The sequence below is a fragment of the Poecilia reticulata genome, chromosome 19 (genome assembly GCF_904066995.2).
Source record: "Poecilia reticulata chromosome 19, P_reticulata-male-v2, whole genome shotgun sequence".
NCBI classification, from domain to species: domain Eukaryota; kingdom Metazoa; phylum Chordata; class Actinopteri; order Cyprinodontiformes; family Poeciliidae; genus Poecilia; species Poecilia reticulata.
Window position 1 is genome coordinate 22754578 of NC_088848.1, and position 27303 is coordinate 22781880.

General features: G+C 38.9%; 4 protein-coding genes across 8 annotated transcripts; 2 read left to right on the plus strand and 2 right to left on the minus strand.

Moving 5' to 3' along the window:
* The first annotated feature begins 50 nt into the window (after positions 1-50).
* LOC103481975 (ras-related C3 botulinum toxin substrate 1-like) lies at positions 51-5106 on the plus strand. Of its 2 annotated transcripts, none has more exons than XM_017301699.2 (6): positions 51-132; positions 1146-1214; positions 1343-1460; positions 2124-2186; positions 2930-3089; positions 4631-5106. In XM_017301699.2, exons 1-6 carry the CDS (start codon positions 98-100, stop codon positions 4759-4761), a joined length of 576 nt encoding a protein of 191 aa, XP_017157188.1. In that variant the 5' UTR covers positions 51-97; the 3' UTR covers positions 4762-5106. The 2 variants fall into 2 exon arrangements, with proteins under 2 accessions (XP_017157188.1, XP_081456300.1); XM_081600174.1 differs by having other exon boundaries at positions 68-132; positions 2124-2174.
* Positions 4898-8899, minus strand: crym (crystallin, mu). Of its 3 annotated transcripts, XM_008437834.3 has the most exons (8): positions 8615-8898; positions 8378-8528; positions 7862-7924; positions 7655-7756; positions 6677-6860; positions 6478-6599; positions 6308-6392; positions 4898-6231 (listed from the first exon to the last, which is right to left on the minus strand). In XM_008437834.3, exons 1-8 carry the CDS (start codon positions 8779-8781, stop codon positions 6158-6160), a joined length of 948 nt encoding a protein of 315 aa, XP_008436056.1. In that variant the 5' UTR covers positions 8782-8898; the 3' UTR covers positions 4898-6157. The 3 variants fall into 3 exon arrangements, with proteins under 3 accessions (XP_008436056.1, XP_008436057.1, XP_081456299.1); XM_008437835.3 differs by lacking the exon at positions 7862-7924; XM_081600173.1 differs by lacking the exons at positions 7655-7756; positions 7862-7924 and having other exon boundaries at positions 8615-8899.
* Positions 8900-10337: 1438 nt separating this feature from the next.
* On the minus strand, positions 10338-12201 carry snu13b (SNU13 homolog, small nuclear ribonucleoprotein b (U4/U6.U5)). The gene is made up of 3 exons (XM_008437833.3): positions 11966-12201; positions 11684-11804; positions 10338-10747 (listed from the first exon to the last, which is right to left on the minus strand). The coding sequence occupies exons 1-3, from the start codon at positions 11966-11968 to the stop codon at positions 10485-10487; spliced, it is 387 nt and encodes a 128-aa protein (XP_008436055.1). The 5' UTR covers positions 11969-12201; the 3' UTR covers positions 10338-10484.
* A 6189-nt stretch (positions 12202-18390) lies between these two features.
* On the plus strand, positions 18391-27239 carry uqcrc2b (ubiquinol-cytochrome c reductase core protein 2b). Of its 2 annotated transcripts, none has more exons than XM_008437832.3 (14): positions 18391-18528; positions 20902-20970; positions 21284-21433; positions 22084-22148; positions 22239-22295; positions 22382-22506; positions 22649-22746; positions 22836-22893; positions 24037-24132; positions 24221-24420; positions 24961-25041; positions 25461-25537; positions 26268-26421; positions 26920-27239. In XM_008437832.3, the coding sequence occupies exons 1-14, from the start codon at positions 18496-18498 to the stop codon at positions 27001-27003; spliced, it is 1347 nt and encodes a 448-aa protein (XP_008436054.2). In that variant the 5' UTR covers positions 18391-18495; the 3' UTR covers positions 27004-27239. The 2 variants fall into 2 exon arrangements, with proteins under 2 accessions (XP_008436054.2, XP_008436053.2); XM_008437831.3 differs by lacking the exon at positions 20902-20970 and adding an exon at positions 21006-21107 and having other exon boundaries at positions 18406-18528.
* Positions 27240-27303: the final 64 nt, after the last annotated feature.

The window sequence follows — 27303 nt, forward strand, 5'->3', positions numbered from 1 at the left end:
CAAATGGAAATGTACTACGCACTGTTGTGATTGCTTAATAAACTCCAGTTTTTTTGGGGGGGGGGTTTACAGGAAATTGACGCCATACCGTTACACAATGCAGACGGTAAAGTGTGTGCTGCTGGGGGACGGGTAAGTCAATGGAAAGTTTTCTTCCAAATTAAACTATATTACCTTATATTTTGTCTTCATCAGTGGGAATAAAGTCAGTGTAAATGTTTGGGTTAATCTAGAAATCACCTGGTGGCTGTAGGTCTAACATGCCAGCAGATTTTGTTTGTTGTCAGGCTACACGCAGTACTTTTGAGCAACTGGAGCTGCTTGGTTCCCTTTTTTGAGTGCTAAAATCTATAAATAGCTTTAAAACTTTGTAATCACACACATATTTCAATCAAATTCAGCTGAAATTAAATGTTGTAAAAAGCTCCCAGGAATTCACAGCATCACTGCGGTGGAGATGCTGCTAAAGATTAAGAAGCCTAAGAAGCCTTTGGCTGTTTACTGTCTTTGTACAGAATGAACACAGCTGTGTGTACTAAAAATATCTCAGACTGCTAATGCCAAGTACAAGCCTCTAGTCAAATGTGATATAGTGACACAATTATTAGTAACAAAAAACTTTGATAAAAGTTAGATTTCAGGTGACATAATGTGCCTGTACAGGTGAATTAGATTTACATGGATGTTTCAACAATAGTAAGTAGGTGTGTTTTAATGTATTTTTTAGGTGCAACAGCATCTGAATGTTACAATACTGTATTTGGACCAAAACTTAACAAAACCTTCATACTGGCATGTTGTACAAAATAGTACATAAAGAATAACCAAAGCTCTTAACTGTGACTCAAACAAAACCAGATGTTTGCTTCAGATAGAAAGTGCTGCAGCTGAAGAACATAAAAACAATCTGCATTTAATTGAAGTGGATAAAAGTAACCCAGGAACAAGTGCTAGTGGTAACGTATTTAGAAGATGGAACTGAAAGTGTTAAAGCTAACTTAGTTAACTTAGCCGTGCTTAAACAAATGGTGGTGTGTGTGTCAAATACTTATTTTCTGTCCTGCATCAGTAAACATATTGATTAAAATCAACGACTCTGAATGGTTAACCGTCCGTGAAAAAGCTTCCCTCATTGATCCTCTCAGGGCTGTTGGTAAATCAACCATGATCATCACCTACACCGCAGGCTTTCCTAAGGACTGGACCCCGTCAGTGTAAGTCACACACAGCAGCACCTTGTGGTCGTAGTAACTGTGATGGGAATAGGTGAATTTATTTTGTTAATATGACTGAAGATTAAATGAAAGTCATCCGTTTTGAAAGTGAATGTTTCTACCTGCAGGATGGACAATTATAAAGTCAGTGTGACGGTGGACAGGAACCAGGTGAACCTGGATGTGTGGGACCCCACCGGATTGTCCGACTATGACCAGTTAAGACGCCTGTCCTTCCCACAGACGGTGTGTTTCCACGGAGACCCACAGCAGCTAGCCACTGTTAGCACAAACACCATTTCATTCAGTCAGCTGTTGTGGAACCAGTAGCAGACATTGTGTTTTCTCACGTGCCATCGATCAATACGCATCAAACACGTTGGTTTATGTCCCATTAGTTATGGTTCAAAAGCAGCAGGTGGGTTTTCAGTACTGATTTAAAGGAACTCTGTGCTCTGGATTTTTTTTGTTTTCTGGAAGTTTGAGGTGCATGGAAGCCGAGTTGCATTGTTTTTTTTTGTTAAGGGTGTTGGAGTAGGAGTAGCCAAATATTGATGTATGGTATGTTTTTCAGATTTTAAGGTGAGAAACGACTGAAATTATTTATCGTTTACCTGCAACTTCACAGTTTTACTCTACTATGTGTGGGTCTATCACAATGATCCCCAATAGAAACATAATTAATTTTATTTATATTCACATGTCAACACAAACAAATTCAGTTCATGAATAAATATAGTCAGTTCAGTCAAACCATATGGGAAGATTCTAAATGTTTTTCCAATTTTGCACCCATAACTTTGTACCTGGATCACTCGTATTGTTGCCAACATCTGATGTGAATTAAGCGTGTAAATATTTGTATGTTGTACATGGAATTTTGACTTTGGTTGTTTTTCTACCTTGCAGGATGTGCTCCTGCTTTGCTTTTCCCTCACCAGTCCATCATCTTTTGAAAATGTGCGGAGCAAGGTGACTCTACTCATAACTAACATGTTGAAGACATTAAACCAGGGGTCTGCAACCTTAACAATCCAAAGAGCCATTTTGGTTCTTCAGTCCAGCCAAATAAAACACATTTAGAGCTGCAAAGCATAAACAAAGTTTTGAAAAAACGACAACTTCCATTTTTTAAATAAATATTTACTATAGGGAATTTGTTGTCTTTTCCAAAAAAAAACCCTCACAATTTTATTTCTATTTTTAGATTTTACAACAAGCAAAAACTTGAAAACCTCTTGCAAAGAGAGGGTGGGTGTATTTTCTTCAACCGGATATTGATACAAGTATGTAAAAAACAAAAAAGAGCATGTGGTTTCCAATCTAATGATAGACAAAGTAAAATAGATCAAAACAATGTAACTGTTGCTTTTAGTGTCGTTCTATTGTAGATTTAAATCATGACTTGGTTCTTTATCAAGTTGTAAACAGCCGTTGTGGCTCCAGAGCCACAGGTTGCACACCTCTGTTAAACCGAAGAACACAAATAAAAAATGTACAGTTTGAAAAAGAAAAAAATCAGAAGTTTTACTGTCAGGTTTTGGATTTTACTTTGATATTATAAAATAATAAAACATGCATATAAAACTCTTAATGTTTTGGATGCAAATCATCATTCATGAGCCTTCTCATTTCTGCTTGTTGTGATAATTTGCCAATAAAAACGCTGCTTCCATACCGTGAACACTGATCCAGTCTCCATGCTCCTGCTGCAGTGGACCGGAGAGGTCAGAGATCACTGCCCCGGAGTGCCAGTCGTCCTGGTGGGCACCATGTTGGACCTCAGAGACGACAAAGACAGGATAGAAAAGCTGAAAAAGGAGCATCTCTCTCCCATCACCTATGACCAGGGCCTGGCCATGGCTGAAGAAATAGGTAGATATCTGTTCTCTGATCTACTGGATGTTTTTAGTTTGATTTAAATGGATCTATTATTATGAGAGGGAAATAGAAACGAGTCAACTTTTCTGTACTCTTAAAGATTTGGTCTCACTGGTCATTTTTACTTCAGCATAATTGGGTTGTCCAGTCGTAATAGACATATTGCATGTCACTGTTTATATCTAGAAATTTTGCGCTGGAGGACAAAAAGGCGGTTCTTTTATTTAACATCTGCAGCCGCCCTGTTATGCTACAACAGTTCCTTTAACAAAATGAAACCTGGAAACCTGGAGCTGTAGGTATGTTTAATTTAGTGCGGTGTGCCACAGCACAGGGGAAAATAACGCAGAAAAACCATTGAAGAACAACTCAAAACTACTCAGCCATTCTTTTTTCTTGCTTTCTGTGTCAGCTACATTGAAAACTTGTTTGTTGCCGTAGCAGCTAACAGCAACGCCACCAATGTATCAGGGTTCAACACCGAAATACCATTTACCACATAAAGAACAGAACATTCAGTCTGTTACATTTTTCTGTTTTCAGACTTGATATTTATTTTGTGATTATTATTAATAATTGATTACTGTAGTAGATTAGCTACCGCTGCTATTAGCTAAATTAACACAGTGGTGGCTGACTAGCTAATTAAAGCCCCTTCTCTACTGATGATCTGTCATGGTTGTTGTGTAGGCATTTTTATTTTTAACTGAACTGAAACACACCGAACTGCTCAGCACATCTACATGTTTAAGTTGCTAAAGTCAAGCTAGCATGACTGACCTACTTTCCTCTCCCTCGTTATTTTTTATTTATTAAAACTTTTTCTGACCTGGTTGTCTAGTTGTAGTTTTGACAAAGCATTGTGTCCAGTTTTCTTTTATATATCACACGTACATTTAAGGCTTAGCGTGTTATGTTGACAACATAACAGCTAACACCAACTGTAGTCGTCGTCCAGTGAGCAGTTTTACCCATAGACATAATATATATATTATGTCACCAATATATATATTGGTGACATATATATATTGGTGACATAATATATATAGTACGTCTATGGTTTTACCCTCCAACTGGAGGCCGCGGCGGGACGGTGAGATGACGTCATACTGCAACCTGCTTATTGATTTTTTTCAGTCACCTTGAAAAGAATGTATTACTAAATTTTTGGTGTTCTTTGTCTTATTAAAAAGAGAAAAATGTTTTTTTGATCAGGTTTTAAATTTTGTCAATCTACCTCTAAGTATAAAAAGAACAAAATTCCAGACTGCAGTTATTTTTGAAACAAGAGAAAAGAATGAAAAATGCACAATAGAAAAGCAAAGCACCATGATGGACCATAACTACATTTACTAAAATGTGATTTCTAATGTAAATTTATTGTACCTGATTTACTTTAGGGGTATCAGAGTAAAGGTGGCTAAGCTTTTCAGGCCTTTTTTTCTCCAAGCCTTTGCATCCGTTTCCTTAAACCTGTTGAATATCACTGAATCATTCTGCTTGTGTTCATCTTCCTGTTTTCTTCTGAAACCCAGGTGCGGTGACATACCTGGAGTGTTCGGCTCTGACTGAGCACGGCCTTCAGGCTGTGATTGAGGAAACCGCCAGGGTGGGCCTGAACGCCAAACCCGCTAAAAAACCGGAGCCAAGCTGCAGCCTGTCATAATGCAGATGATTCCTTTTATATGTTCATGATTTTAAAAACAGGGATGTTGTCGCTGAGGCCAGCAGAGCGGATTAATGACAGCGGACGTTCTGGAACTCCTGAAGTGAAGTGGAGAGAAATTTTAAACCACCTGTGCTTTATGTTTACTAAAGATTCTTTTATTCCATCCATTGACCTACAGTCACTTTTTTATGAAATGAAAGTATCATAGTGACTGTGGATGTGTGGCAAAGCAACATAGGCAGCCTTACTTTACGCTCACTATTTACTGAACATTAATAAAGTTACCATGACAGCGTATTAGCACTGATAAAATATGTCAAATAAAAATTAAATCAAGTCGTAGCATTACGAGAAAAAGTCATCATTTCATGAGAAAAGTAATTGCATTACAAGAATAAAATCAAAGTGTTACTGTGATAAGTTTGTAACATTATGGGATTAAAGTCATAATTTTATTTTTAAAAAGTCATAGTATTATGAGTATAAAATCATAAAATGATAAAAAACCTGGAATATTACAGGAATAAAGTTGCAATATTACAACTTTATTTTCTTATTATTGTGATTTTATTCTTGTAATACTATAACTTTACTCCTGTATGAGTTTATTCTCGAAATATTATGACTTTTGTTCCCGGTAATTTTATTTTCTTAAACCAGGTTTCTGGGAAATTTGCCAACCAAAAGGTTTCTGTTGATGTGAACATGAAGACATTTTATTCAAAGCTGTTCAGCTCATTCCAGTTGCACTCAGCAGCTGTTCAATGGTAAGACTAAGGCTCCCTACCCAGGGCAACCAACCTGTGGGGAAACAAGTCATCTACCAGTTGAGCCCCAAACTAGTTTTCTATTGCTTGTTTACATGAAGCCTGGGAGGAGGAAGCAGAAAAGGCTCCCAGACAGCGTTCAACACAAACAAAAAGTGGATTGATTTTTAATTCTTTTATACACATTTTGATCTTGAGTGATGTCTATACATGCCTGGCATTGTTTATTATTATTTTTTATTGTTTTTGCAGGATTATTTGTTTCCTTTTTGGATTTCAGTTTATGAAGTGACAAAACTGAATAGTTTTTTTTTTTATTAAATTAAACTAAAAGAAAAATATGTGGTTAAAAGACAAAACATTTGTGCTACACTCTATTTTGATTTTGTCAGGGAAAATACTGCTTCGAAATATTTTAAAAGTGCCAACATTTTTGCCAGCTGCCAGCTCTGCTGGGTCAGATTTGGACCGGTCCAGAGCTGATGTCAGAGACTGGAAGTGACCGGCAGACAGCAGTTTGGTCAGTGTTGGTTCGTACTAAACTAAAACCTCGGACACACTGCCGTCTGCCTCCACCTCTGTGACCGTAAAGTTCCAGCTGAGACGTCAGAAATCAAGAACAAATCTCATGGTTTGGTTTGTTTAGCTGTCCACTGGTCAAACACCAGCTGAGCAGACACTGCATCCTCCACTCCCATTCCTGTCAAAAACAAGAAAACACATTAAGGTTCATTAAAAACTACAACAAAGTGATATAATTCTATCATCCAACACACCCAGAGACTTGAAGACGGTGGTCTTCTCCCTTTCAGCAGGTCTGGTTCCGTTGATAACGTCTCCCAGTTCTGCAAACACCTGAGCCTGAAAGACACAATCACACCGACTCTCATTCTGCTCACCTTCAGTTTTCCAACTGGATTCAAAATCAAATCTAAAGTAGACCGACCCCTGAAAGGATGACATCACCAGACTCCGACAGCGCCCCCTCCCTGCTGTCCGCGTACACCACAGCGCTCTTCATCAGCACGTCGTCCAGCTCCCTCCAGTCTGGCCTGCAGGCTCCCACAGCTGCTCCGCAAAGTCAAAGGGTTCATCCTGGTTCGTGGCTGTGATTATACTGGTTTTTGTATCTGACTGGACCTCACCTGCCACATGTGCTCCTGCTTTGACCCACTGACCGTGCAGCACCGGCTCCGTGGATCCGGTCACCGTCACTATGACGTCTGCTCCCCTCACCGCCTCCTCCGCCGAGCCGCATCCTCTCACACCGCCTCCCACTGAGCGGACAAACCTCTCCACATTCTCTTTAGTCCGGCTCCAAACGCGAACCTGAGGAAGAAGAACGACGAGGATGTAGAAAGACGCCAAACCATGACGGGATTCCGACCGTTACCAACTAAAGAGACATTTTTAGTCTCTTTGGTTCAGCAAAATAAAACTCGCCGAGAGCTGCAAATGTTACATAACCTCTTATGAAAAAGACAACATTAAAAAAACCAACTAATGAATATCAGCTGTAGGAAATTTGTTGTCACATTTAAAGAACCACCATTTTGTTCCTGTTTTTAGGTTTTAAAACTAAGAAGAAGGTAAAATATTAACAAGAGGATTGACACAGTTTCTTCTATGGGACGTTTTACGCTTGTAGAAACTGATGCACGCAAAAAGGAGTTTATTCCAAATAAATAAAAAACTGCTAAAATCTGTATTTCCTATATCTATTTTTATAAACAAGAAGCAGCATGGCAATAAAACCAGCAGCATTAAGAAAGTCAAGACATTTACCGTTTAAGATCTCAAAGCTAACAGGGATAAATGTGAGTCACGATGATCAGATGTATGCTAGGTTGTGTCTTGTTGTCTCCATTGCAACCATGAGACACTGGCTCCATGCGAACAAGATGGAGATAACAGTAAAAATCTTTTTCTGTCTTACCATCACAAACATAAACAATTTGCTGAACTTTGCTAGTGGAGCTTCTCAAACACTCCAGGTGAGTTTAGCATGAAAAGCAGGATAATGACTCAACACATACGACCCAAACAATTTAAAGAAATGCTTTAAAAACCACACACACACAAAATGTTTCCCTTTCTTCTTATTGTCGCTGCTGAACAAGTACCTCTTTAAAAGAAAACATCTCAGTGAAGATGTTATAGTGACTCAGAGCCTGTGTGCCGGTCCCCAGGATGGCCAGAACCTCTGCTCCGGACGCCATCAGCAGCTGGACACACACACACACACACACACACACCAAACAGGTCCGAGTTACTGCAGAGTCTCACTGCACAGAGAGGCTGATGTGTTACGAGGTCAACAGCAGAGATGCCTTAGCGGAGATGGCTGAGACGGCAGCGGTCCTCATGGTCGTGATGACCTCCCCGTCCATCACCTGCAGGCGGGACGTTCCAGCAGTGTTTACATGGTTCAGTCACACACACCTTTACTTTTTAAAGGTGTGAGCCTTTTTTTGTCTAAAAAGTTACATTTAGCTGATTTTGATCAATTTGTAAAATCAGTAAAAAGGATAAAACATCCAAAGGTTTGAATCCTTTATTTTCAGGTACTGAATACTGGTGAGTGCAACAATATATGTGATTCTACAAAGTATTACAGCATGCAGGGTGAGCACAAATGCACGCCACACTTTCAGATTTTTTGGGCCATTTTGAAAGTCAGGGATCATTTCCCTACAGTCATTGAAGATTAAAAAAGGGGTAAATTTCTACCAAAAAACTTGGGACATTTTAAAATTAATCTCCGAAATTTTCTACAGAAACTGTGACGTGACAAAATGTGAAAAATCTTCCAGGTGCTTTAATCATTGCAGGCGTGTTTGACTCACAGCCTTGACGTTCCCACGTTCTGGGTCCAGCAGAACCACGGTGGCCTGAACGGCTGGCAAAGTGGATCCTTTCTCCCTCTTGTAGAAACAGACAAACTTTGTGCTCAGCACTCCGTCGTTCTCCATGTATGTGGGCATGAGCCCCATGAAGCTGGAAGGAGAAGCAGATTGAGCCGCTGTTCTGGCAGCAGTCTGTTAATGTGTGCCGAACCGAACCGAAGCAGCCGCAGGCCTTACCCGCTGTGCTTCTGAAGCGGCACCGCGGCGCGCACAGGCTGGACCACCTCGGCGCGGTCCCGCCGGGAGAACTTCCCCAAAGCGTCCTCCAGACGGGGGACCAGGTCCCTGTAACGGAGCACACTTTCAACTTCCTGCTGCCAGATGATGACAGGAGGCTCGGCCATGGTCTCTGCTCAGCGAAGAGGGCAAAAGTTCAATCCTCCTCACTGGAACCTGAGCTGCGTTCAGAGCTCCTGAAGAATGGAGCGGGAAACAGGCTGTTCCTCGGAAACGGTGCTGCGTTCAATGTACTTACACTGTCGTAAAAGGCAGTCTGCTGTTACTTTGCAGAGCTTTCCTTGGTGAACATCAAGCAAGAGAGAAAATCTATAAATGGAGAGGGAATAAAATCCACCTGAGTTAGCATTAACTCAGTTTAAAAAGGGAAACTGAGTGAATTTTAAGATGATCAGATACGGACACGGAATGAGGCTTTAAACCGAGATCCTCCACCTGAACCCGGTGAGGTTTAGTTTGCTGACAAACCACCAAAGGAAATGACTTCACTCATTCATTCATCTGCCCATAAACAGAAAGCCTGGCTAAATACGAACAGCAGAAATGATTACATTTAAAACGCCACCATGTCTAAGTTTTTGTGTGGAATTTGAGAATATTTTTACTAAATTATAATGGATAAATTCAAATAGCCTCATTAACTGATTATAAATCTGATGACTCATTTCAAAAACATACACCCAATATCTCATAAAAGTTGATTGAACTTTCCCAAAATGATTAAGTTTTATTGGTCAGATATTGGTTATCTACATTACTGCTTTAAGGAAAACCTTCACCTTGTTTATACTTAAATTACTTTTGTTGCATTCATTGTCATAATTATTTGCTTAGGATTTTAATAATGCTCTCATTGTATCATACCATTATTCGGTTTACAAAAAGATTCAAAGCGATCTGAACACTGATGGCAACAAAGCTAGTGTCAGTAAAACACAGTGGTGGCTCCGTCATGATTAGAGATGTGTTCAAAAATCTAATTATGCAGTCAGGAAGGTTTTGATAATAGTGATGGAAAAGCATGACACTTTCACCAAGTGTGAAAGGTTCAGTGTCAGATCACATCAAGCTCTGTGAAATTTTAAAATTCTAAATGAAAGGTTAGCTTTGTGTGTTTGCTCTGGTGGCCAAGCGATGACATTTCACTGTTGTGTCTGTGCAACGACACTAAAATAAGACCAGCTCTAGGAGACCCAGGAAAACAAATTAAACAGGCAAGTTCTTTCAATACATTTCCAAAAAGACTTCAATATTTAATGTGAAAGACGATTTTCACATTCAATAATTTCAACTTATGTCATTAAGAAATGGAAAAAACACTTTGAAACAACTCGTTTCTATTGCCCATCTACAATGACATACAAGGGCCGTTGTAATTCTAAAATTTTGAGACGTCTCAGAATTCAAGAAAAAGTTTGTTTTTTTTTTAATTCGAAAACTCAAATTTCAAAGTTTAAAAAATCCTTACATTTCCATGTTTTTTGTGGACAATTTTTGAGATTAATCCCAAAATTTTGGGAGTTTTTCAGCAAATATATATTCCATCTACAATGGCCTTAATACTCTGCCGTACCCCCCTGCAGGGAAAAGTACATTTGATTTATAAACGCAACATTTTTAGTTAGGATGACATTTTAAATAAAAAAAATTTAAACAAGTTGTAAAAAAAAAAATAATTTTTTATTAAGATACAGTTGATGGTCCTACAAAATAAAAAACGTGCAATCCTCTTAAAAATGCCAAATGTTTTAAATAATCCAACATGAGGACAGAGTGGATGGACCCATCAACCAGCAGTGCTGCTGTCGGATCACACCAGCAGTCTCTCGATGGCCATCTGAACAGACTGAATCTGAGGCTTGAGCTGGGAGCCCTCCTTTATGGTGACCGAGGTAGCGATGACGGGCCGGGACACGCCGCAGGCCCGGCCCAGCGCCTGCTTGGAGCGCACAAACACATATGGCACGTTCTTGTCCTCGCACAGCAGCGGCAGGTGGAGGATGATCTCTAGTGGCTCGGCGTCGGCTGCCATGACAATGAATTCGGCGATGCCTCTGTTCAAGGTTTTAGTGGCTGAGGGAGAAATAAAAAACAAAAAACATAGGTTTACAATCACATGAATGCATAGAATCCTACAAGAACAAACGGCGAGAGACAAAAAAACCAACTAAAACAACATGAATTGTTTGAGAAATCCTCTCTCTCTCTCTCTCTCTCTCTCAGCTTCTTCAGATTAGCCAGCAGCCATTAGCAAACTGGTAAAAACGTTAAAGGGTTAATAGGAGCCATGTTGCAATGACTTCCTGAAGGCAGAGTTTCAGAAAGAGCAGGCGTTTTTAAAGAGACAGACGCCCAATTTCAAGGTGTTAAATCAGGAAGTAAAATCTCTTACATGGTATGCATTACATTTCTTTAACAACTGAAGGCAAAGTTACTTTATTATGCTACAAAATTACATGGAATATATGTCTGAAAAACATAATACTGCCCCTTTTAGCCAACTTGTCTGTCTCTATATTCTGAAGATCAATGGATTGATAAGTGAATAAAATCTTTCCTGACTTGAAAGCAAAAAACATTGTGCAGGTAAAAACTTTTTTAACTGGATTAACGTTACATGTTGACTCCACACAACATGCGTTGTAACATTTTTGAAGCAGACTTATGCCACAATGTTCTCATGTATCGTTCTAGATTTTGAGAATTATTCAAATTAACCACGTGTATTTTTTTGCAATCAAAAGAGCAAAACATCCACTTAAGAATATTTACTAACATTTTTTTAAAAGATACATTTTGAGATAAATACCTGATTTGGGGTAATTGTTCCAAATGTAATTTTTGATATTTTTCACTCAATGCATGTTGGCATCATTTGGATGTTTAATGGAAAGATGTTTTGACAACTTTGTTTTACTAACGTATCTATTGGCACCGTCGTTGTTTGAAGCTTTATTGATCTGACAGTATGTTCCATATGAGACGGATCTGGTTGTGTATTTCTCTCACCCTCATTGGCTCCCTTTCTCAGCTGTTTGTAGTTGGATGCTTGCTGCACCAAGTCCAGGATGGTTTTGGTCAGTGTAGCGTCGGCCAGCGGGTAGGCCTTCGGGTTCACTTGTGGTTCAGTCTTAATAAAACACAAACAATAAGTCCAGATAAGACACAAGAGACACGCGTCGAACCAAAATAAAAACCTCAGCTTCAACTTTAAAATGCGCTCATAGTCGATTCACATGCTTGCTAACAGTTAGCCGGAGAGCTAGCTTGTTAGCCGAACACAGAACTCACCATTGCAATATATTTCCTAGTTTTCCGGCCCTCTCGGCGAAATGCTTCACGGAGGACTTCTTGTTTCTCTCCTAGCTCTGAAAAAGCAGCAAAAAACCGCAGGATACGTTTCTTTTACCCAATATTTAACAGCGTCACTAACTCTGTAAGCTCTGCTGCATACAGTCAGTCCGAACGTACACCACACGTGCGAAAAGTACTACACATGCGCATTGACTCGTTAGCAAAACGCTAGCGTTCGTTCTTCTTCTTCTTCTTCTTTTGTTTTTTATTGGCGGCTGGCATCCAACTTAAGGTGCATTTACCGCCACCTACCAGACTGGAGTGTGGTCATCAGAGATCTCGGAGGGAAATTTTTTTTTTTTTCCCTCAATGATGTGTAGGATGTGCAAATCCACATCCTAACACACTCATTAATACATGAATTAATGCATGAGCATGCACTGGCATACACACACATACTTGGCCATATTCTAAATACGATTCATTAACCCAGTGTTATTTAAGAACCTAAATAAAAGATTTCTAACATAATTTGATTTATTATCTAATAGATTTATCATAGACAGTCCTATATTCTTCCTGCTTAGTGACAACTTTAAAAACTGGCGTTCCTCTAAGTATTTATCACATTCTAACAAGACATGCTTCACTGTTTCCACCTGATTGCAATAACTACAAGCCCCATTCTCATGCTTTCCTATTTTAAAGAGCGAACTATTAAGTCCAGAATGTCCAATTCTAAGTCGAGACATAACTACTTCCTCTTTCCGCCTTCCACTCAGATAATTACTATCTCCAACATTCCTCTGAATTGAATATAATTGTCTCCCATTTTCATGATTATCCCATAGCTCCTGCCAAATCTTAATAATTTCTTTTTGAATAATAGATTTACCCTCATTTTTACTCAAAGGAACATTCAGATGAACAATATCTGATTTCAAGGCCTGCTTAGCTAAAATATCTACTTCCTCATTTCCTTCTATACCTACATGAGCAGGAATCCAGACAAATTTAACCACGCATTTATTGTTATGAAGATGAACTAATAATTGGTATATTCTTAATATTAAATCTAATCTGCAGGATTTGCCAGATTTAATACTTAATAATGCTGCTTGACTATCTGATGCTATGATAAATGTACTTACTTCCCTAGTATCAGTATCAAGCAACCATTCTAAGGCCAATATAATGGCTGATAATTCAACTGTAAAAACAGCTAAATGATCAGCTGCTCTCCTCTTAATCAAGACTTTATGGTGTGGGATATTCACTGCTGCTCCAGTTCTACCACTATTTGGATCTTTAGATCCATCTGTATATATAATTATGTTGTCTTTATATCTTTCAAAATATTTATTAACTACAACCCATTCTGGAGTCTTTCCCTTTTTAAGAGTTTCACTTAATTGAAGATCAACTTCTGGAGTTAGAAATAACCATGGAGGAATTTCAGATTGAGGAACTGTAGCACTATACTGGAGCATATTTAAACCAAGATGTTTTGCCTTTATTTCCCCAATCCATCCAAAACTATTACAATTTAATTTATGATGTTCCCAACAGTCCTTCAGCACCATCTTAGTTGGATGATCACACTTATGTCCTTGTAGGTTTACCCAGTACATTAACATTAATTTCAACCTTCTTAATCTTAAAGGAAGCTCACCAGTTTCTACTTGTAAAGCAGCTAAAGATGATGTTCTGAAGGCTCCACAACAAATCCTCAATGCTTTTGTTTGCTCACTATCAAGCTTTCTCAAATGGCTGTCAGCAGCTGCCATATATGCTATACTCCCATAGTCCAGAGTAGATCTCATGAGCGCCTGATAAACTCCCAACAATGCATTTCTTGAAGCTCCCCATTCCTGTCCTGAGAGACATCTTAACAAATTATTTACTTTTTTACATTTATTTTGAACTGCTTCTATTTGATATTTCCAAGTTAAGCTTTCATCAAAAATGACACCTAAAAACTTCACTATTTTCACTTGTTCAAGTTTATGATTATAAAGGTTCAACTTAACTTCCTTATGTCTTCTATAAAAACAAATTACTTGAGTCTTTGCAATTGATATCCTAAAACCCCATTTATTAGCCCACCCTTCCACTTTCAAAATGGCAGCCTGCATCTTTTTCTGCAAGTATACCTGATTATGTCCCCGAATCCATAGAGTACCATCATCTGCAAATAAAGATTTGCCTATACTACTATCTATCTCATCAAAAATATCATTAATCATAATATTAAAGAGAATTGGGCTACACACACTACCTTGGGGGGTACCATTTTCAACATCATATCTAGAGGAGAAATTCGCCCCAACCCGAACTTCTATTTCTCTACCAAATAAAAAATCCAAAACCCAATTATAAATTTTACCTCCTATACCAAGTTTCCCTAATTTAATCAATAATCCTTCTTTCCATAACATATCATATGCCTTTTCTATGTCAAAGAACACAGCTATCACTAACTCTTTGTTTGCTTGAGCTTTTCTTACTTCTGACTCTAGGCACAGAACTGCATCCATCGTATTTCTCCCTTTACGAAAACCACTCTGGAATGAACAAAATTTATTTTTACGCTCAATAAAATATGAAAGCCTATCTGTAACAATCCTCTCCATTATTTTCCCTAATTGGGATGTGAGAGCTATAGGTCTATAATTTGATGGGTCTGTTGCATTTTTACCAGGTTTTAATATGGAAATTATAACTGACTGTTTCCATTCTGCCGGAATTCTTCCAGTCATCCAAATCAGATTAAATAATTTTAATATAACAGTAAGAGATGAATATTTAAGATGTTTGAGCATTACATAACACACTCCATCCTTCCCCGGAGTTGATTGCTTAGCATTATTAATAGCTTTTTCTAACTCATACATAGAAAAGGGCATATCTATATCCTGATTTGTGACTTCTCTCCTAGTAGTAACTTCTGGATTTTTGTCCAATAAATCTAATTTATTACTTTTCATTTCTACAGATAAATTTTCTGAACTATGTACTTTAATTAACGTTTCTGCTAATAATTCAGCTTTTTCTTTATTACTAATCGCTATTTTTCCGTTTAATTCTAAAACAGGTAAGGAAAAACTCTTTTTAACACCATTCATTTTCTTAATAACTCTCCATACTTCTGACAATTTGGTCTCTCTTCCAATGGAATTACAATACTGTCTCCAACAAGCCTTCTTAGCTTCTCTAATGGTCTTCCTAACTATAGCTTGTGCTTTCTTATATTGAATTAGTGCTTCAAAGGTATGACATCTTTTTAACAATTTAAAAGCTTTATTTCTTCCCCTTATAGCAATACTACATTGTTCATTCCACCATGGAGTAGACTTTCTATTTCCTCTTCCCTTTGATTTAGGAATTGAACTTTCAGCTGCATTAATAATGACAGACTTAATCATTGAATAACACATCTCCACATCACAAAACATATTTTCACTCAGTTTATTAAATTGACTATCAACTAAATTTTTAAACAACTCCCAATTAGCGTTACTTAACTTCCATCTTGGAATCTGTCCTTCCTCTTCTTTTATCACTTCAGAACCAACTGAAACTAGAATAGGAAAATGGTCACTGCCCATTGGAGAATCACTCATCACCTCCCAAGAGGTTATTCCAGCTAATCTATTTGAAACCAATGTTAGGTCTAAAACACTCTTTAGATTCCTACAACATTCATATCTAGTAGTGCTGCCATCATTAAGGCAAACCAGAGAATGTAACTCAAGAAATTCTTCAATAGCCAATCCATTTGCATCTGTATTAAGACTCCCCCATATAACATTATGAGAATTGAAATCACCACACCATACAGTCTTACCTACATTTTGATCATTTACTTCATTAAGATTTTGAATGGACAACTTCTTGTTAGCATTATAAAATTTGTCACCAACATTTGATCATTTTCTATCCAAATCTTAATAACTATTGATTCATAATTCTTCCCTATTGATTCCACTTTATATCTTATACTGTCTAGAACAAAAGTTGCTACTCCCCCTCCTTGTCTTTCTGTTCTATCATTCCTAATTGATGCATACCCAGAAATTTTGAAATCCAGATGAGGCTTAAGCCAGGTTTCTTGAATGCAAATCAGGTGAGGTTTAATTGTCAAATCTGAAATATATTTCTTAAACTCTAGACCATTACTAATAAGACTTCTTGCATTCCACTGGAGAATAATTAACATGACGAGGAGGGGCCGCCACTGCATGATTGAGGTTGAGAAGATTGTGTCTCATTTAATTTTTCCTTAATTGATTCCCAATTAACATTTTTACAATCAAGATACTTTTGGGCTGCCTTCACTATTATTTGGATTTTTTCTGTTTTCCTTTGTGTTTGAGCAGTACAGTTAACTACTTCTACCATGAACAATACAAAATCCTCCTTTGTCATGAGTAGAGTGTCACCTTTAATCTTGGAGCATTCTGAACATTTAGATTTTTCTTTTTCTCCTCCAGACACTTTCTTTGGATATAATATTGGTTGAACAGGAACTTTTTTCGTTGCTTCCGCATAAGTAATGCCAGTAGTGACTTTGATTTTCTGAACTTCCTCAGCTCTTTTACTAGCTGTGCATCCTCTAAATCCTGAACTATGCCCACCTCCACAATTACAACATTTCAGCGGAGCTCCTTCCTCACATTTCCCATACTCATGATCCCCAGCACATCTCCCACATTTCTGTTTCCCCTTACACACTGCAGCGACATGTCCAAACTTCTGGCATTTAAAGCACCGCAGGGGCGGAGGAATAAATGGTCGGACATCATAGCTCATATATCCCACAAACACTTTATCTGGCAGACTGTTCTCTTCGAATTTTAACATGATAGAAAAACTATCACTCCTCACTCCATTTTTATTTCTTTTCAATCGTTTGGCTTCCACCACTTTCCCTCCTGAAACATTAGACTTGATGTCATCAACTGGTACATCGGGTGGAATCCCCGAAATGACTCCGCATACATACTTTTTGTCATCCAAAAGTCTTCCTCTCACATTCTCACCCAGGATTCTTTTTGTATTCATCGCCTTTTCTTTTTGTTTAATATCATTACAGATAATCAACAACGATCCATCTCTTAATACTTTAACAAATTTCACCTTTCCAACCAGAGCATTGATTTCTTTTGTGAGCTTTATTGGATTCCAATTTCCAAAGGACACACCCTCTTTGACAAACTTCAGGATTACTTTAAATTCTGTCATCTTAATAGCTTCTCCTTCATCCTCGGAAACAGATGATTCTATTTGCTGCCTTGATTTTTTCCGTTTATGCTTAGCTTTTTGAATCTGCCAAGGTCCTTCATTTTCCACATCATACGCACCCTCTTCCATTTCCGCACAATCACTACCTGTCACATTTCCCTCTGACATCCTTCCAACCATTCACAGTCTGGTCGTACCTCTTCCGCCAACCAGTCGACCCGCCTTCCGACTGTCCTCTCACCTAGCGTTCGTTCGGTTCGTTCTGTCGTCATTAAAGGGCGGAGCTTTTTCTTCTTCTGTTCTATTATGGCGAATCACAAGCAACTTTCAGATGCATTCCGCCATCTACTGTACACGAGTGTGTAGCGACACTACTTCACATCAATTAATTTCTTTTTAATTTTGTATTAAATAATACTTTCCTTAATCTACTTAATCCACTATGTTTCCTTCAGTTCCTAATATTAATTTAAGACTTAATCCTTGTCCAGTATTTGCTACTTTTTCTCATTATCTCCCTTTCAGGCTCATGTTTTACAATTCATCAATACACATTCTACATTTTCTTTCTCTTCACATCCTTCACATGTATCATTATTTTCCCTCCCAACAACTAGCCGTAAAATGTTAGACATTAAATGCCATAAAATTTTATATGAAATGTCACTAAATTGGTACATGACCTTATCTTAAAGGGTGGGGCTAAGATCTGTGGAAAATAACGTGAACAATATAAATATTATACATTATTAAGTAGTGTAAGTTAATTTCATTGAAGGGTGACAGAAGTAGGATGTAAAATATAAATAATATGTTTTTACCAATCATTTTGGAGTAAACATTATTTACAGCCATTTTTGTAGAAGTTTTCGTGTTTTATAAGATTTTAAATTCGATTCCTGTTCATTTTTTTTTTTACATTTCATAGACAGCTTGGCATAAAAACAAACAAATAATATTAGCGCATATAAACTCAATGTATCCAAAAACACATTGAAATATCTTGTCTTGGGATTAAATTGTAATTAATATTGTTATTTCAGTGCGTAATACTTAATACAGGCCAATCTAAAATCGCGACATGTCAGACAAACAGACAAAAGTCAAAATGACCACAGAAACATGTAGTTTGGACACAACTCTCATGTCAACACGAGAGGGCGCTCACTCGCCCTCACTGCGTATCTGCTTCAGGTCTCGGGAGCGAAGAACGCGCGGTTCATTCTGGGTAGGGCACTTTGAAGGCCGCCATATTGGTTTTTCGTCCTGACTGAAGGAGAGAGATGAAGGGGATCCGAGGAATCAGTCAGTTATCGGTGAGGGCTCACTTCATGTAGCTTATATGTCTGAATACTGGGGGAACACGTTCACCCACTCGAGCTCTTTTGGTTTATTCTTGAATGAGGTAAAAATAAAAACTGCTGGGTTCTTGTCGAGGGAGGCTGTGATGAAGAGCAACCGAGGAAGCTGCTAGCTTAAGTCTGACCTGGGAATGTTACATTATAAACACATACATACCGTGTACATTGTAGCTTTTATTAATAGGTTTGGGTTCACTTCTCGCTTATAGAACAGAAAACCATTTTTTGGGAGCATTAAGGCAGCTAGCTCGTAGCTGCTAGCGTCTTGTATGTTGATTTGTTTCATATGTTGTGTTCGGATTTAGCTGTCAACTTACTGTCAGAATGGTTTATATAAAATAAATTTGGTAACATTTAGTGCAAATTTACCTTCATTGTACTTCAGTTTCCCAAGTCTACATTTAGTCTACACTTTTAGAATGTTGTGGGGGATTTTCAATCCTTTGGTTTTTGTGAATATTCTACTGAGTTATTAGCTGATTGCAATATCTTTCTGTAGTCTATATGCATTTATGAGAAGAACAACATTCAATATACACTCCAGACGTTTTGCTCTAAAGGGGCATTAGTTATTTATAATCAAAATAGAGGTGACTATTCAAGTTGTAATTAGGCCCTTTCCTGTCACAAGCCAAATTCAGGTGCATTGGTATTTTTAAACTGCTGAGTGTTTTGTTTATATTTATTAAACTGCAGATGAAAACCTAATTTAGGGCCTGTGAATCATTCTTTTTTATAATTCAATACATAACTATAACCATTTGCTCAACATTCCTAGCTGCAGGATCAAGTGAATGTTTTTCATTGTGAGAATGTGCTTCTTTTGCAGGGCTAACTGTCAAGATGCACCATCATGTGCTTTGGTCTGTCATGTAATGTATACAGTTAGAGATGCATTAATCACAGATTTTTTTGGGGGGGGATTGGCTCAATTTTTATTCTTGTCTTCTTGTTGTGAGATGTCACTTATTTTGTTTATTTTTATTTATGGTAACCTTTGTTTGACCAGGTAAGTTGATTGAGAACAAATTCTCATTTTCAACAAAGACCTGTTCAGAAAACATTAAAACATCATACAGCAGAAAGCAGAATGTCATGTTTTATATAAATTAGAAGGAAAGACAAACAAAACGGCAAACAAAAAAAGACAAAAAGGTAAAAGTATAAAACTACATATTGGTTCTGAGTGTTTAATAAGAATAAATAGTTCTTAATTTCTAAACTAGTATGGGTTTCACTGGATTTTTGGTCTGATAAAACTAGATGTTTGTTCTCCATGTTTGATTCTATAAGGTAGATGGTACTTTCTAAGTTTGTTCTAGATTTGTAATCTAAGAGGAGTTTCACTAGGTCGATATTAAAAAGTTTCATACTAAATGTTGATCTAAGTCTGCGTTCACACTGCAGCCTGAAGTGACCCAATTCCGCTTTTATTTTTTTACGTTATGTGACCTGTATCTGATCCTGTCACGACAGTCTGAACAGCACAGGTTGGATTCTTTTCGAATGCGACCCAGGCCTCTTGGGTATCCGATACATATGAGATTCAAATGTGACCTAACGTTCAGGTCACATTCATCTGACCTGAACGTCACTGATATTCGACAAACGTCACTATTCTGCTTCCTGAAATGCGCAAGCAGGAAGAAAAACAACCACCATGACTGATTATAATGAGGATTAAGTTGTTAATGTGCTGCTCCGGTTGGACAACAACTTCAAATTGTAAGCTAAGCTCCACCGTTAACCTCCATCCGCGTTTACTTCCGCAAACACTGTGTACTTCTTTTTATGGCATTTGGTAAAACATTGAGAATGCTGAAGTTATTGCGCCCTCTACTGCGCATGTGGGACACTTTCAGGTCGTTTGCCCGTTCAAAGTGGAGAACACACACAGGTCGCACTTATTTGGAAGTGTGAATGACCACGACAAAAAAAAAAACTGATATGGCAAAAAATTGGAATTGGGTGACTTCAGGCTGCAGTGTGAACGCAGCCCAAGGTTATGAGCAGTAGGAAACAGCTTCCTTTTAAAAAGCTTCTTCAGCTTTGGTGTGATCACCCCTCAGTGAAAATATGGCAATTTGTGTGTTCCACACTTCCACACTGAATAGTGTTTTTCTTAGATATGGTGAGTTTGGTAATCAATTAAAGATCAGCTGTTTTTAAACGCTCCGACCATCTGGCCAACAAAAAAAGCTTGTATGGTCACCAGCTGGGTTAGGGTCTTCTCCACAGGAGGAGTTCTCTGTGGTTCATTCTTCCACCACAGAGACAGAAACACATTAGCTGTAATGTCCCGCCTTCCTATGTTCTCTGTTTTTCCAGACGAGGCTTTACGCAGCCCAAGCTGCCCATAAGGTGGAGGTGACTGGGTTTCAGCCTCAGGATGTGCAGGTCAGTAGGTGTTGACGTGTTTCTCTCCTCCACAGAGACGCTTCTATGCCGCGGCCAGAAAGGGCCAGTCCCTTACCGAGCCTCTGGTCGGTCTGAAGCTCTCTCCGGGGGCTGCCCACTCCTACCAGGACGTTCATGTATGTTGGGATGTCTCAATGCAGAATGAGTCTGGCGGTGGACTCATCCTGCTGTGTTCTGCTTTCATTTGAATCTGCTGAATTGTCCACCTAAGCATGCAGATCATTCTAGAAGCTTATAGGCAGAGACTGTGGTGTGTCTGGCAAACAGCAACCCTGTTTATCGCCCTGCTCAGATAAACAAGCTGCCCAGCGGACTGGTGATCACGTCTCTGGAGAATTACTCCCCAGTCTCCAAAATTGGGGTCTTCATCAAGGCCGGCTGTCGCTATGAAACCCCTGACAACCAAGGCGTTACCCACCTGCTCAGGCTGGCCTCCAACCTGGTATGAAGCTACATTTATTACCAATGTTTTATTACATTTTTTAAATTTATTTATGCTTTTTCAATTTGTCATAAATCTTAAGACCCAGACTTTTAATTTTAAACCTTATTGGGATAATTATTGAAACTCTTCAATACAGAAAATAGCAAAACCTTTCTTTTAGTCCCTATTGTGTAGCTGTAGTAGTGTAAATATTAAAGTACAGCTAAAAAAATAAAAAGAATTTAGCTACAATTTCATAAAGTTGTCCAATAGTTTATTACACATAGAGTGAACTAATATGTCAATGCCTTTTTCTTTTATATTTTTGTTGATTATATAAAGAAAACACACATTTCAGTGTCTCAGAAAATTCTTAATATTGTCAAAGAAGGTTGTGTGGAAGGAAAAAGGTGCCAACATGACTGTATAAATATATCACTTTGGCATGTGTTTGCATACACTGTTTTTATTTGTGTATTTGTTGTATTTTATCACTTCTTTATGATCCTTCAAAATACTGTAATTATTTTTAACAGTGAATTTTCTTTTTTCTGAAGTGCTCCTTTGTTTTAAAAAACGTTTTAAGATCTTTGTAAGTCCTGAGTGGTGCTGTATGAACAGAACCTTTACTGCTATTATCATACAATATGATGCTTATTTTCTTCTAGACAACCAAAGGAGCATCAGCGTTCAAAATCTGCCGCGGCATCGAGGCGGTGGGAGGCAGCCTGAGGTCAGTGCCGCCCCTCCCTCCCTCCACTGACAGGAAAACAACATGACCAGAGTCACTCAGCTCTGTTATCTTTGGATGTTTCTCTTGCAGTGTGAGTTCGTCCAGAGAGAATATGATGTACGTAGTGGACTGCTTGAGAGACGACATGTAAGTGTTTCCGTCTGGTACGTCCTTCAGAGGCCGGCCATGAAAGCTGCTCATGTTTTCCTCCCTCCATCCTGATTGTTCCGCAGCGACACAGTGATGGAGTTTTTGATCAACGTGACAACGGCTCCCGAGTTCCGTCCCTGGGAGGTGTCTGACCTCACGCCCAGGGTCAAGCTGGACAAAGCACAGGCTGCACAGAACCCCCAGCTAGGTGGGCACTGTGGTGTCATTACACTGGAGAGATGATGTCACTGTGTAGAATAGATGAGGAAATCTGTGTTTCGGTAAGAGTTCTCTGGTTTCTCCAGACATGAAATCCAGTTTGTGTGTTTCTGCTCTGTGTCCTTGTCCAGGTGTGGTCGAAGCTCTCCATGCAGCAGCTTATAAGAACGCTCTGTGTAACTCCCTGTACTGTCCAGACCACATGGTTGACCACATCCATTCTGAACATGTGAGTCAGTTCGCGCTCTCTCACTGCCCGCTCTGAAATGCCGACCTGAGGAGGCCTGTTCCTCATCCACTTGTTTTCTGCTTCCTCAGCTTCACCAGTTTGTCCAAAACAATTTCACAAGTGCAAGAATGGCTCTTGTAGGACTTGGTAAGACTGTCGTCATTTAACCCAACAGTGTTGTGAAAGCCTATTGGCTGCGTTTGTGGACACCTCTGGCAAAAAACATAAAACAGGAACATAATCTCACACTGAGAAATGTAGAAAGATCCAAATTCTTTAGGGAGAAGAATCCCACATTAAGAAATATCATCTATCACTTTTGGGTTTTTAATTCTATTTATACTGAGCTTGATGAGGAGCCAACACATGGTGAGCAAGACGATAATTAAGGTGTCTGTCCTTCCATCACAAATATTAAGGTTTGCTAAAAACTCCTGCTTTTGAGGAAAATATTGAGTTTGAGCCACAGACTCAAAGACATGAAACAAAGGAAATGCATCTCATGGCCTCTCAGTATAATTTAACTCTCAAACACGGTACAAGGAGTAAAAGAAACAAATGAACACACTATTAACTGTTCAGTCAATGCTCTGAAATCGAGTGCCCAGGAAGTATTTATGGGGTTCACTTCCTGCCAGAATGTTGCAAACAGATAAAACATGTTTCAGAAAGTGTCTCCGCTCACACACAACACATCTGCTCACAAACACGCTGCAACAAGGTTCTGCAAAAAGTCATGACACTTATGACAGCAGGGGGCGCCATCAAGACAACTGAAACCTGTGGTTAGATGGAATAGATTTTATAAAGTATGTAGTTATATAGCATGTAGCAGGTTTCAGGCGTCTCCACGGTGCCCTCTGCTGTTAAAAGTTGCTGCACGTTGTTTTGTACGCAAGGACAGTTTGTGAAATGTATTGTATTTGTAACATTTTGGCAGGACATGAACTCCATCAGTGTCACCTCATTGGAGGTTCTATGATGCTGTGGGCCCCTTTTTCCTCCAAGATCCCTTTCAAACATCAGGATGTTAAACAGCAATATTTGGCAGAATCTACTAGGAAAGTGAAGCTCGGTGGAAAGTGAACCAAGTTCACCAGACATGAAATCAACATTAATGATTTAGAGTCCTGATGGGGCTACAGATTCATTTCTTTTCAGGATTTTTTTTTTTGTGTGTTTTTACCAGAGGTGCCAACCTGTAAACGGCGTCTTCACAGTAGTTGTAGGTTATGGTTTTCTCCCGTCCAGAGCTGTGACTGTGCTGTCCTCTGGTCTCTGGTCCTCCAGGTGTGGAGCACTCTGTGCTGAAGCAGGTCGGGGAGCAGTTCCTCAACATCCGCGGCGGAGCCGGAGCCACCGGGGCCAAGGCGCAGTACCGCGGAGGTGAGCTCAGCGCCGCAACAGCATGATGATCCATTTGGACCCCAGGGGGCCTGTAGTCCCTGTACAGACCTGTAACTGTGGTCCACAGGAGAGGTCCGTCTGTCCAGCCTGAGCGGCCTGGTCCACTCTGCCGTGGTGAGCCAGTCGGCTGCAGCCGGCACTGGGGAAGCCCTGGCGTTCAGCGTGCTGCAGCACGTCCTGGGAGCCGGACCGCACATCAAGAGGGGCTCCGGCAGCTCCAGCAAGCTGGTCCAAGGGGTCGCCAAGGCAACCGCTGACCCCTTTGATGTGGGTGGCAGTCACTTTGTCATGCAGTCTTTAAAGTGCTGGGGGATAAGACTTCAAAATAAAACCAGCATTTTTTTTTCTTCATTTTTTAAAATAAAGTACTTACAAATGACAGAAAATCTTTTCAAAAACTTGCTTTTATTCCATTCATCTCCTTCAAGAGTTGACCTGAATTCAGCCATCAGTAAAACAAGATGGCGGCGCTGGCCGGGTCGGAGCCCGAGGCTGTTTTCCAAAAATGATTTCCTCATAAACAGCAAATCTGATCAATCCATTTATCGCCCTGACCTTACGTCTACAATAGTTTCAACATGTTTATCTGCTTTTTATTTTCTGTCATTTTTAACTTTCAAAAAAGTCAAGAAAGGAAAAAAAACTAGTACAGGAATAGATGTATAATATTTAAATTTCCTGACTGAAAAAGTGTATTTAGAAACGCAAGCTTCTGATATCCTCACTTTGATCAACATAGCATGAATCAACTTGACTGAAGGTCTTTATGTGCGGTTATTAAAGCAGATTTTTTTCTTTTTTTCCCAGGTGAGTGCTTTCCATGCCAGCTACTCTGACTCCGGTCTGTTTGGGGTCTACACCATCGCCCAGGCTGCAGCGGCTGGTGATGTATGTTTATCCAACAGATCAACATCTCTGAGTATTGGCGTCAGACTAAGAATATAAAATGTAATTACAAGAATAAAGACACAATATTACCAGAAAAAAGTTGTAAAATTATTAGGAAAAAGTCATTTTTAAAGAAAAGAAACTCTTTGATGAAAGTTAAGATTGATAAAGCTGAAGTTCTTTCGTCAAGATTTCCTCATTTGTCAAACCAATACCAAAGTCAAGCTCCATAAAATGCTTAACATTTCTCATTTAACGCAGTGGTAAATCTGCTTTTTCATGTTGGAGTTCATCTAAAATATGTTCTCCTAATGTTCTGACTTTATTCTCAGAATTAAAATAGTTATTTTTTCCTTTTTCTGGCCCTAATGCTCCGTCCTGCTTTCTAATGCGCTCGCTGTCCTCTGTTGTCCTGTCAGGTGGTCAGGGCTGCCCTGACCCAGGTTAAAGCTGTTGCTGATGGAGGAGTCACAGCTGCTGACCTGACTCGGGCCAAGTAAGAAACACACATGGACAGCTGGTTGAGAAAGGAGCTCAGGTTTTGTTCCACCAGCAGTTGACAGAGTACAAAAATAACATGCTCAAGGAAAAGTACAGTTACTTTGATCAACTTAAATACAAGGAAAGTTATAAGTGTTATATGTTGCTCAAATACAAGTTGAAAACTACCACATTAAAATTTTACTTCAAGTAAAAGTTATTTTTTTATGAGCAGAAGAAAGTTTCAGTCATATTTTAAATTAATCAAAACTCAGCACCTGATCCTGTTTTCAACTTTAACAAATTCTAATCACGAGTACCAGATAAAACTGATATTATTGACATTTGTTGTAAAAATGGTCAGTCGGAAACATAAACCAGACTCGGTTTACACTGTAGGACAAAGCCGTTGTCTTTCTCATGCTTATGTTCAACTGGTGTCTAAAGTACAAACATGGGGTTTCTTTTTCTGAGGTGAACTTGAACTACACTTGATGTCGTCCAACTGATGGAACACCTTGTGATTTTATTAGTAACCCAGATTGATGCTGGGTTTTTTTATTCTGTCCCGTCAGACCGTCAGTTCCCGAAACCACTACCAAAAAAAAAGAAAAAAAAAGAAAACATTGTAGAAAACTTGCGGGGTCCAATTGACCCAATCTCTTAAGACAATTGGAGGGTTAAGGTAACATGACTATTGTTTTTTTTGTCTCTAAACCAGTAAACATAACTGTTTTCCTCTTCAGGGCTCAGCTGAAAGGTCAGTTCCTGATGTCTCTGGAAACGTCTGAGGGTCTGCTGGAGGCCATGGGCTGTCAGGCTCTGACTGATGGATCCTACCACACTCAAGAAGAAATCTCCAAGTACATCGACAACGTCTCCCTGACTGATGTTGCAAATGTAAGATTTTGTGTTTTATTTTTATTTTTTATTATCTGTGATGGATTAAAATGTTGCAGGTTGAAACCTTTTGTTTCAGCTGCTGCTTCATCTTCCAGTTTTGGCTTTGAATAATAATAATTGCTTAGAGCAATTCTGAATAATGCCAGTAATTTAGATCAAAATGACCAAGTCAGGGCACCAATTGATTATCAAGAAAATAACAGCCAAATAGTTCAGTCTCAGTTATCATTTATAAATATCTGCTACCTACTGATGAGGCTCAGGTTTTAAAATAATAGATGAAGACATAAACCCTGCGCTGGTGTAATGTGAACAGCAAAACACTACATATTTATGGAATTAGCACACACTACGTTAAAACATACAAACTAATCTAGTAAAGGTAAAAACAGCAAAAATATACAAATAGAACCAATAAAATGATTGAATGATGTCACATTTCAGGAAAACATTTGGTCACCATTGTTCCTGTTTTTGCTCTCCCTCTCCTCCCAGGCTGCCAAGAAGTTTGTGACGGGCAAGAAGACGATGGCCTCCTCTGGTAACCTCAAAACAACTCCCTTTGTGGACGAAGTTTAAAACAACCTACTGTACCTTTTAATTGACAGCCATGTTCAAGTTATTTCTCCACATTCAAATAAAACCCTTTTTAATGCTACAAATCTGAGCATCGCTATGGTAACATCACTGACTCTTATCTGTGCTGTGACAGTATGTTGTTTGCTCTCTGTTGCATTTCTGTACTCTTTCATCTGTTCACACAGAAACTGTATAGCTGATGTAAAATAAGGAATAAAATCTATCTGCCTTCTAAATGTTTCAGGTGCTCTCTGTCCTTGATGAAATTTTGTACAAAATTTTAAAATGTACAAAATTTCC